This window comes from Pollachius pollachius (assembly GCF_949987615.1).
Source record: "Pollachius pollachius genome assembly, chromosome: 6".
In the NCBI taxonomy this organism is placed as follows: domain Eukaryota; kingdom Metazoa; phylum Chordata; class Actinopteri; order Gadiformes; family Gadidae; genus Pollachius; species Pollachius pollachius.
In genome coordinates, this window is record NC_136939.1 from 24,370,821 (window position 1) to 24,383,177 (window position 12,357).

Below are 12,357 nucleotides of genomic sequence, written 5' to 3' on the forward strand. Positions count from 1 at the left end.
GGACCAGAGAAAAGCTCCCTAAACCCCAGGAATAGCAAGTATCCCAGGGAGCAGATTCCCAAGATTTTTAAATCCTTCCAGCCCTCACTACATCTCTGAAAACGCCACTTGTTTAAGGATGACGTACAAATCCACGCTGTAGTTCCGTTCCAAAAAAAGCATTAAAGCTGACCTTTGATGCCCCCCCCCCAGGAGCTGAACAAACGTCTGCGGGCCCCCGTAGAGGCCTTCTACTCCCACCTGAGGGACGTTGCCCTGCCCTGCCTGTCCGGGCCACTGGGGGAGGGCGGGGCCCCGAGGGAGGGCGGGGCCACGGTGACCATGACCCGTCCCGGGTCGGGGCCGGGGGCTGGCGGGGGGGTCTGCGTGAGGCTGAAGAGCGAGCTGGCTGGGCTGCCCTTCCACTGGGAGTTCCGCCTGGGCTCTCCCCCCGCCGACACGGTAAGAGAAACCACGTCCGAACGCCACAACCGAATCCGGCGTTTGTTTTGTTTTCTGTCGGAATTTTTGGTTTCTGTGATTTGTGTTGGTGGGTGAGGGAGAGAGAGACAGAGAGAGACAGACAAGAGAGAGACTAGAGCGAAAGACCAGAGAGAGAGAGACCAGAGAGAGAGAGAGACTAGATAGAAAGACAAGAGAGAGGGAGACCAGAGAAACGGAGATCAGAGAAAGAGAGACCACAAAGAGAGAAAGAGACCAGAGAGAATGAGAGATCAGAGAAAGAGAGACCACAAAAAGAGGTTAGAGAGAAAGCGAGGCCAGAGAGAGAGAGACCAGAGAGAAACCAAAATGTGGACACTTTACTCTTTGTTGTCCTAGTATTAATATGTACTATAATCTCCTAGAACAAAACAAAACAACTCTTTTCAGTGAATTATGGTAACCTTACATGCAGTTGACACATGATTACCGCAATGTACTATAATGTCCGACCTAGTACAACAAAAGTCCTCTGAGTTTTTCTGTGCATCACGGTAACCGAAAAATTATCCCCCTTTCAGTGCATTACTGTAACCAAGAATACAGTTGCCGCGTGATTACCATTATGTACTATAATCTACTCGTGCAACAAAATTCTGCTGAGCTTCTCAGTGCATTACGGTAACCATGCATCCAGTTGACGCTGGGTTTCCCTTGCGGTTCGAGGTGTGCAGTGAGCTGGTCCGCCCTCTGCTGGTGATGAGCCGGCTGCTGCAGACCCAGGTGGACCAGCTAGGGGCGCTGTTGGCCCGCAAGGATGCCCAGATCCAGGACTACAGGGAGACAGGGGCCACTCTCAGCAGAGGTACACACGCACACATACGCACGCGGGCGCGCCATAGGCGCCGGAACCTATGAGGCCGCGGGGCCAATGGCCACCCAACTTTTCGTGAAAAAGAATATAGATATATATTTTTTTGTTAGCCTTTATTGATGAACTATTTAGTTTCTTAGTTATGTTTAGGCCTAATATTGTTACTATACAAACGAACGGAGCTTTGTCTCCCCACAACCTTATATTGATTGAGTCTAAAACGTTCTCAACGATTCAGCCAATGAGAGTACTACAGCAGATAGCAATCGCGTTGCCATGGCCCACGGGTAAACAAATGACAAGGCACCGCCACACAAGTTAACTAACGATCGCTGTAGGCTTCAACATCATGCAAGCACTTTATGTTTTATTTAATTTTTTTCTACATCACAATTGCATGCTTTAATAAACTATTGTGTTTACCTACCATTACGAGTCTTGTTTGGTCTAGTAGGGAATTCGCACAATGGCGCTGCTACTGCTTGCTATTGCTGGTTCACACTACACGATTTCAGCCCGATTTTGTCCCGATTCGTTCGTTGCAGACAAATGTGAAATAAATAAATTAATGAAAAGTAGGTTAACATATTGACTAGAAAAACGGCAAACTGACTAATTATATTTTTCTATAATCTCCCTGCTTCGGAAATCTCCGCCCAGCGCTCGTCCGCTGGTTTTCCATAAGCATTCCACTGTGCGATCATCCCTGCTGCATATGCCCTCACACATTGTTGAAATCATATGCTGGATGCTTTATTCTTTCTATGTGGCTTTTAGTTAACGATCGGGCTATAATAAGACCACGTTGGCTATGTTCGCTGACAACAGGGGACATTTCATAGTGGTTGGACTTTTTAACGAACCGACAGCAGAACACAAAATCGGGATGACATTACAGCTCATCCGTGCACCTCTACTAACTAGACTTCACTGCACTACGCAGAGGACCGCCATCATAATGCCTAGTATAGGAACTCGGGATCCATTGTTTTTTACACTTTGTTGCTGCCTTGATGCTGCGTGAAGCACTGCATAAAACACGACCAAAGTTCTACAGTCAAATCCAAAAGCCATCTATAGATGATTGTGAAGATGATGAGGATTATGATGACAATGAAGAAGGTTCTTTTTTATGATTCATTGTTTACTTTGCGGTGATGACACACTATTTGGATCTCAACGGTGCTGCAGCGCGCCGCTTCCTATTGGTGCTACGGGCGGCAATTGACGCGCGTGAAATGCGCACCGCGGCGCTTCAGCGCCGGTGAGTGGCCGGCTTTAGGATGATGAGGTGTCACGCGCTGTTTGACACATGCACGCGCATTTGCCCCCCCCACCATTGAAATCATTCTGGCACCACTGGCGTGCGCGCATGTGTGTCTGTACACATACATACACACACATACATACATACATACACACACGTATACACATACTTATGTACATACACACACATAAACATAAGCATATACACACACACACACACACACAACATTTTAGTGTTTTTTGTTTGTAGTTGTGTTTTTCTTTCTACGATGTGAAGCGACCTTGGGTTTGAGAAAGGCGCTATATAAATGTAACTTATTATTGTTATTATTATATACATGCATACACACTCACCCACACATACATTACATACAAATGCACATACATAGATATAGATACATGTATGCACACACACACACACACACACACACACACACACTGGGCTGCAAAGTCTTTTAATAATCGATTAATTGGTCATTATTTTTTCGATTAATCGATGAATCGGATAAAAAAGGAAATATTTATAATTGTCTCATCTTAATTCAAAAACTGAACATTTCTTCTAATTCACAGTGCAGACTGAAGTGTAAAAACAACAGGTTATTGCTCCATCGTCCCTGAGCTATTAAAAGTAATTAAATGATAAAAAAAATATAAAAAATATTAAAACATAACTGGAAATTCCAGTTATGTTTTAATATTCTTTTGAGGGTCTCCGACAGGCTCTCTGTTGGCGGAGAGGGCTCTCCGTGTCTACACACAGCACTTTACGGAGGACTTTCCGTCCTCTTTACCCTGCTGTCGAGCCCCCTTCCTCGTCACGGATGACCCCGACATGTTTCCTTCTCAGATGCTGTATCATCACCGTGGTGCTTCCGTGCCACGCCATTTCGCTTTTGCAAAGATTGCAACTAACCCACTTTTTAGCTTCATGCATTGTAACGGGCTCCAACGCTTTGGGCGATTTCGGTCGAACCGTTTTCTCGTCCTCCACCATGTTTCATGTCCAAATTGCAAGCTTTGGTCGCTCACATTATATAGTGTGCAGGAGGCTCTTTGTGGGCGGGCATAAAGCATGGACCTGTCAGCATTGGCCTCTGAAAACACATCCGCGCCTACGAGAGGGAGAGGGAGAGAAGGGGCAGGGGAGGCTGCACACCTGCTGCTCGTTGACTAATCAGTGGTCAGCAGGTTGAAACAGCCGTCACCACACACACTCTGATTCACTGTGTCAAGTGCCTGGATATCAGAACACGAATGGCGACCCAAAGATTAAAAACTAAAATACGAAAAAAAAATGTAAATAAAGGGACTTGCGCCAAAGTTATAGGGTTTTAAACTTAAATGCTTTAGAGCTGAACTACTTTGAATTGTTTTTCTGCAGCCACGGCGTGACGTAGACGTTGCTAAATGTGTACATGAATTCAGGGGTGGGGGGGGGGAATCGATTGATGCGATTTTGGGCATTCTTTGGTTAAAGGGACTGTAGCAATGCCTCGGGAGTCCTGAGACGAGCCTGCAACTCACCAGCAAATCTAAAAAAGAAAGGGGCTACTTATTAACCAATCAGAAAATAGCACTAATGTATCTGGGTAAGATTTAATGCAGCAACCAATGAAAAATGCATAGTTATTCTGGAATCGTTCACGTGATTCTTCTGAATGTTTCGTTGTGAACACAGTGGAACCACGGGAGCTGGAAACAGAACACAAACACCAAAAATGACAACTTGATTGCTGTTAGAGAATGTCGCCCACATAATTAGCATCAGTTTTTCAATACTGAGCGTCTGTAGCCTAAATTGAGCTGCTAGCCTACAGTTGTACAGCCTGCTCTCTCTCACACACACACACACACACACACACACACACACACACACACCATGCGTGCATGCACACACGCGGAAAATGAATAATGAATGAAAAATTGTCTGTCTTCAAAACTTGAGAGCCCTGTAAAAGTATAGGCATTTGTTTTGTGAAGCTGTCCTGTCAAAATAAACATTAGCCTTCTGAAAAACGATTCAGATGGACATCAGGAAATTCTTCATGAACAGAGGCAGAGGGAGAGGAGCAGTGAGGAGAGATGAGGAGGACGAGGGAGGTATGATAATTGCCCACATTAACGTTAACATTAATATTTATGCTGGTAATAGCCAACAATTGCTAGTCTGATGTGCTGTGATTTGATCAATGGTTTAATGGCAATCTTAAATAAGTTTTCTGCATTTGAAAATGTAGCCTATAATCTACAGAATCAGAATGGGAATCAGAATATTAAAAGTCACCAAAAGTCAGTATGAAGGCTTTAGTATTTAAGCTACAAAGGACTGCAGTATTGCCAGGATGACTATAGGACCCTATGGTAAATTCAATTGTTTTATCATTTTCATAAAACAACCGGGTTTTGCCTTGGAGGGAAGTACATCTCAATTTTGCCTATTCAGTTTTATCTATACTGAAAAAGGTAAGCTTCCCTGTTAAGTAGGAAAGCCTATGAAATGCATGCAGTGAGTATACTTAGGTTTATGTGGATGTTGCTGGCTAGTGGCTGCTACACTAATTGAGGGCCAGAGTGCTGGAGGAGAAGGAAGAGGAGAGGAGGAGGAGGAGGAGAGAGGGGAGAAAGAAGATAGGCTGGGCAGTCCAGGGCCAGGCAGGGGGAGTAGGAGGGGAGAGACAGGCAAGAATCGGATGAGTACATGATGCTGGGCGAGATGTGAAACTGTTCAGAATATGGAGGAGGATGTCTGTGACCAAGGGGAGATATATTTTTGTCCATGTCGTTCTGCCAAACTAATGCTGTTTCCACACAGCTTGTAAATAAGTATACACGTGCATTTTAGATTTTACCATCTTGATAAGAGTTTGTTAGCCTAAAGGTACGGCCACACTGAACGCGTTACGCGCCTGCTGCTTGATCATTGTGTGTCACAAAAATCGTTCAACGCGCCTAACGCGCCTATGCAGCTAGATGAGCCCGCCCAAAACTTATTTTCCCCGCTACTTTTCTTTTGCTCAACAAACAAACACGGCTGAGATCACCACCATCGCTGTGCTGTATTTGTTGTGGGAGTTCGAGGAGAGTAGGAAACCCAAACGCCGTCGTGTTTGGGTGCATGACATCCTCCGTAGGCGCTCACAGCTGGGTGAGTTTCACCATCTCCTCCAGGAACTCGGCCTGGATGACTGCCGGTTCCAGCGGTATTTTCGGTTGACTGGGGCCATGTTCGATGACCTGCTAGCCCGGGTTGGTGCCTGGATATCCCGTCAGGACACCAACTACAGGCGCTCCATATAAGCTGCGGAGCGCCTGTCCTCTGTCTCTCTGCCAGTAACGTCGGGTCAAGCTCAACGCTGATTGGCTATCGCGGCTAAGTGTCACACGTAGGAGCGTAAAAAGTTCAATTTTTGAACTCCGCGCGTAGGTTCGTTGGGCGCGTTATTTAGGTGCGTAAAACGCGCCTAACTTGCTGCTTTTGCGCGTGTAACGCATCTACGCCCCTAAACCAATGATTCCCTATGCAAAAATGCTGATTTTCTACAACTCTAACGCCCGTAACGCATTCAGTTTGGCCGTACCTTAAGGCACAACTTCTCCTTAAAAGGGAGCTTCCTGCATAATACCGCTTTAGATAAAATGGTGAAGGTCATAAAGAGGTGAAGGTCAAAAAGAGACTTTTTGTTTATTTGTTAGTTACTTTATCAGAGTCTTTCTTATCTTAAATTGTTGCAGTAAGAGGATCTTATTGTTAATAAATCTTTGAGGTGTGTATGTGTTTAAAGGGGACATATTATTCCACCAGGTGTGAGTGTGATTAGCCTTACAAGCCTTTTCGAAAATCTGCCCCATATGACATCACTAGTGGGCGGGTCCACCTAGATCTGTGCTGGATAGATGAGCAACGTTTACTTCAGTCCACTGGGCTTGCTGGTAGACTGATCTATCCAGCATAATATGTCCCCTTTAAATAAATATCATGTACGGTACTCATGAATCTTTACCTTTACCAGTGCTTTAATATATAGCCTACAGTATGACAGTGGCAATAATGATTTTGAAGCTTGTACATGCCCTTCTGTAGCCATCTATTTCATATTGTGCACACATTTGCCCCAGCAAAGCTCTAGGTCTAGCAGGCGCGTTTATTAGACCTGGGCAATTGAGGCTATAGCCCCGGATCTTTTGGTAATAGCCCCGGATCACTGTGCCGTCAAAAAATAAATAAAAAAACATAATAATGATGAAAATAGCCCCGTAGAGTATACTTCTTTGTGGTTGCATTACCAGCAGTCACAGATGCAACATCAGTGAAAACCGCAAAATTCTGACGTGTCCATATATGGGCAGATTTAGAATAATTTGTTGCAAAATGTTGCAAATTCAACGTCGGTATTCTTTCTTCTCTATGCATAGCGCATCTCGTCGATATTGCTGTTTCGTGCTGCTATCCTTTTAGTGAGATCAGAGAGTGTTGAGAGGGACAGTAATAAAATATCTTTGGTAAGATGGATATAAGAAGAGAAACCCGCCGTGAATTCAACCCGGTCAACTTGACATTGAGTACTTGCATGACAGTGGTACCGTAAAACTTCAATAGCCCGGGCTTTTATTTGTTTCAATCACTGAACTTTCGAACAAAACTCTTGCTCAGCAAAGATGGGAAATACTATCAAATGTATTATTTAAGCCAGTATGAATAATATTACCGTACATGTTTACCAGGCAATCGAATAACGCCTGCACGCATGCACACACACACACACACACACACACACACACACACACACACACACACACACACACACACACACACACACACACACACATACACATACACACACTGACACACACACACACACACACACTGACACACACACAAACAGGCGGATTGGTAATCGGGAGAGTCGGGAGAATTCCCTGTGGGCCGTTAACGTTTCGGGGCCGCAGGGCTGATTACTGCGGGATAACAATATTGCATTTATAAAAGTTCCTTGCAGCGCCGTCCGGCAGCCTGAGCTGTGCAACCGCAACCTCTCACTCACTCAACACACGCAATACATACAATCTGTCAACGTCACAACCAATTTGATTTTGCCTAGAGGGGAGTAACTGAGCGCCCCCTCCCGAAGTGGTACAGCCCAGGTCGGCCTTGAACTGCGATTGGTCAGAAAGACGTAACAGCTAATGACAACATTGAACTCTCGTGTAGGCTCGAACAGAGTGACACACAAACACACACAGACACACACACTTTTAAGGAGTTTTTCACCCGCTCCGTATCCAGCTTGTTCCACTCTTTAAGCACCCAGGCTACTAGTTTGTGGCGAGCTGGGGCTTTCATGTTCCCCCCTGCGGTGTATTCCTTGTCCTTATCCCCTGCCATCCAGTTGTCATACGATTCATGCAGACTGGCTTTGAACGGCTGATTCCATGGATGTACTTTGCGTGTGCCGTGTTTTCCCGTTGATGTGGCGAAGTCAGTGTTGGGAAAGTTCACTTTCTACGTGAACTAGTTCAAAGTTCAGTTCACAAATTTTAAAATGAACTAGTTCAGTTAAACGTTCATAATTCAAAATGTTGAACTAAGTTCACAGTTCCAAAAAATGATCTAGTTCATAGTTCTTTTTTTCAATATGTTGCTGTGAGCTATACTTTTTTCCGGTATTTTGAACATTGAGCCCCCTTTGTGGTTTGTCTAGGATGAAATAGACTGAATCGATAGGTTGAATCAAGTATCATAGCGATATACAGTTTCTATCGTGTTTTATTGCACATTTAGCGCATTTTGTAAATCCCATTGATTTCTTTTGGAAGACTCATTGCTCGTTGACCGGAAACGGAAAGGGGGGGTGTTCACGTTTGGTTGTAGTCTTTTCGCTCGGTTCTAGCCCTACTGTTGAGACGGAGAACCAAGCGAAAAGACTACAACCAAACGTGAACAGCCCCCCTTTCCGTTTCCGGCCAACAAGCAATGATTCTAGGAGGTATTCTAATCATCTGATTGTACATATTTATAATTTGAAATTCGTCTCAGCCTTTATCCGACAGATACTATATGGTCTATAGCATATAACAGCGTTTTCTGATTACAGTTTAATGTAACAGTAAGTTGACAACACCGCAACTGCAAATGAACCGCACGGAGATAACCATGGCAACCGGTCAAACAACACGGCGTTCTGCGCGCGCATCCGCCGTGTTGATAAACCAATAACCCCCCTATTGAACGAAGTTAAACCAAGTGAGTGTAACGTTCACACACCAGAATGAACGAGTCCATAGTAACGTTCATCAGGCAGTAATATAGTACGTTCAGTTCACGTTCGCCCAAAATATGAACGAGTTCATGAACTATCACAACACTGGGCGAAGCTGTATGGTTATGCTGTGGAGAGCTTAAATAAATGGACTATATAAGTTCACTATGAACAATTATTCAAGGTTAACATTTTGTTTAGCAAATTTGACAACTGACAGATGCAATATTGTAGCCAGTGAAAACCGCAAAATTCTGACGTGTACATTTATGGGCAGATTTAGAATCATTTGTTGCAAAATGTTGCAAATTTTATTCTCTATGCATAGCACATCACGTCGATATTGCTGTTTAGTGCGGCTCTAGTTTGCACAGACTCAGGAGACCCGCAGTGAATTCAACCCAGTCCACTTGACATCGGGTAGCTGCATGACAGTGTTTATTTGGCTACAGGCTTTTCTAACATCTCATTTTGGCTGCTGGTGTATGTGGTGCACTTTCCTATCCTTAGCGTAAACATTAACCTATAGGCCTGCCCCGACGTGAGTCAGACATGACTATTGGTCTTTCCTTTCCTTCTCAAACTACGATACAATTGCATGTTCATCAGCCAGATTTTCAAATTTTCTCGGGGGAGAACCCCCCGAACCCCCGTTTTAAAAAGGACTAATTTCTGGGCTACAGCCCCAAAGTTTTCAATTGCTAGCGACGCTCCTGAGGTCTAGCAAATCCCCTGCAGGGAAGTATCAGGCTGCACTTGAAAATAAGAATTTTGTTCTTAATTTGCTTGCCTGGGTAAATAAAGGTTAATAATAATAAATATCGTCAATGTGATAGCAGTGGTGACGCAATGATGGCACCGTCCTACAGAGGGCACTGTTAGCTTATAGTTTAACTGGGTTATTTTATGGTCCGACACTTTGACGTAAAAAAAAGAAAAATGGACACAGATGAACCTGTAGCATCTGAATTATAACATAAGAAGCTGTACTTTAAACTACAGGAAAATTTAAATCACTATATATAGATTTATTGCGATCTCAATTTCAACAGGACTGCAAAACTATCGTATCCCATTTAAAAACTATCGTATCGGCACCAGTGTTAATTTCGTTATGACGGAAAATGTTCATCAACAACCTTTTTTCCATGACTAAGACGAGATGTTGACGAGCTAAAAATAGATCTTTGATAATAAAAACTGACGAAATGTATGTTTTGCTTTCGTTGGCGAGACGAGACAGGACTAAAATGTTAGTGTGTGCTATTTCGACATTAAAAATGCATGATATTTTTCCAATCGTTACCCTCCCATAAGGTTCTCATGCAATGGAAATAATGTTCACTCCTCCAGTAAATAGGAGGGACCTTAGCTACGACTTGGCAACGGGAGGTATAGTCCACTCAGCTATGAGCTAACGTTATGCATTGTACATATTTATAATTCGAAATTCGTCCCGGCCTTTATACCACAGATACTCTAGGGTCTATAGCATATGACTGCGTTGTCTGATTACAGTTTCCATCATTTTTCACAATTTACCGGCTGTCGTTTTGAAGACAAATCACCGCGCCATTCGTTGCAATGGGAATCGCAACAGTCTATACTTTCAACATAAGGTGTACTTTGAAATTCGTCCCAGCCTTTATACAACAGATACTATAGGGTCTAAAGCATATAACCGCGTTTTTCTGATTACAGTTTAATGCATTTTTCACAATTTACTAGCTCTCGCTTTGAAGGCTAAACAGACAACAAAGTACTATAGTGTGACGTTTCTATAGCAACCGATTTTCGGTTCTACACAAACCAAATTAACAAGGGCAAATCCTATGCCACACAAACTTTTTATAGAAAAGGAACGATTTATTTGCGAGTTTGTTTTACAAATGATGTAAGTAATATTGAGAATAGATCGTCTTCATATAAAAAAAACTAAACTAAACTAACCTTTACGAACTTTTCCTTTTAATAGCCCAGGGGAATACATGAACGTCTTGACATGTTTCGATTGGTAGTGATTTTCACCTCTTGAAATTGATTTATTTTCATTTTGAAAGAAACAACACATGGAAGCAATGGAAAAAGCCATCTCTAGTTTAGAAGTAAAAATCTGGTTGCCAGGACAACGTGGCGTTTTCACTTTAGTATTCTATTTGAGTGGAACAACTTAGCAGGTGTCCATATATCAGGGGTTAGCCTAATTTAATTAGTTTAAAAATAGAAAACATGTTGACTAAAAATAATGACAAAAAGTTGACTAAAATGTAAGGACTTTTCGTCGACTAAAACTAGACTTAAACTACGAAGGAAAACAATGACTAAAATGTGACTAAAACTAAAAAGCATTTTCGTCTAAAGACTAAGACTAAATCTCAAATAGCTGACAAAATTAACACTGATCGGCACTCAAATGTTTTTGTTGTATTGTATTAAAAATAGAGTTTCGGAAATAATCTCTCCCAAATAAAATTTCTCTTTCTCTCTCTCTCTCTCTCTCTCTCTCTCTCTTTCTGTCTGTCCTTCTCGCTCTCTCTCTCTCTCTCTCTCTCTCTGTCCTTCTCTCGCTCTAGCCCGTCTCCAGACGGAGGTCTTTGACGAACAGGCCTACAAGGACAACATCATTGCACAGGTGAGCCTTCAGAGAGCGAGAGACCAGAGAGAGATACCAGAGAGAGAGACCAGAAAGAGAGAGAGAGACCAGAGAGAAAGACAGAGGCCAGAGAGAGAGAGACCAGTGAGAGACCAGAGAGAGAGAGACCAGAAAGAGACCAGAGAGAGAGAGAGATACCAGAGAGAGAGACAGACCAGAGAGAGACAGAGAGAATAGAGAGAGAGATACCAGAGTGACCAGAGATACAGAGACCAGAGAGACAGATAGACCAGAGAGAGAGACAGACCAGAGAGAGACCAAAGAGAGAGAGACCAGAGAGAGAAAGACCAGAGAGAGAGATCCCCCCCTCCCATCACACAGCTGTGATTAACACATGTGTTTGTGTGACCATGGAGCATACAACGGCCAGCGCAGTCTCACGCACAAAAGCGTCAATATCGCGCCAATCAACGCGGGCCCCGCCCGCCGACACATGGCCCCGCCCACACTGTGGGTGGGGCCACAGGTGTCAGGTTGATGGTTCGATCCCCAGCTCCTCCTCGCTGATGGTCGAGGTGTCCCTGAGCGAGACACTAAGGGGCTCCAAATTAGTGATTGGGTTCATGAATGGGTGAATGTTTGTGAATGAGAGATAGGGTGTATGAATGGGAGGATTTCTCTGTGCGTGTGTGTGTGTGTGTGTGTGTGTGTGTGTGAGGTTTCCCTGAGCAAGGCACCTCACTCTGGCTGCTCCTGAAGAGCTGGTTGACGCTCTGCGTGGTGGGATGTACAAACACCCAATAAGTGAGTCAAAGGGGTGTTTTTCAGGAGAGTACGGGAACTTACTCTCAGGCACATGCGCACGTACAGTTGCATACACGAACACACACACACACGCGCACACAGTCACACGCATGCACAGTAGCACTCAGAGTCTAGGTAAA

At 43.9% G+C, this 12,357-nt stretch overlaps 1 protein-coding gene across 2 annotated transcripts in view; it reads left to right on the top strand.

The window, feature by feature from the left end:
- Positions 1-12,357, top strand: part of nhej1 (nonhomologous end-joining factor 1) — a 37,577-nt gene that overhangs the window by 1,277 nt on the left and 23,943 nt on the right. Inside the window, exons 3-5 of one of the 2 annotated variants that reach the window (XM_079738465.1) lie at positions 193-441; positions 1,147-1,285; positions 11,394-11,452. In XM_079738465.1, coding sequence (XP_079594591.1) covers positions 193-441; positions 1,147-1,285; positions 11,394-11,452 — 447 coding nt within the window. The remainder of the gene's footprint in view (positions 1-192; positions 442-1,146; positions 1,286-11,393; positions 11,453-12,357) is intronic. The other variant, XM_079738466.1, reaches the window with a different exon arrangement.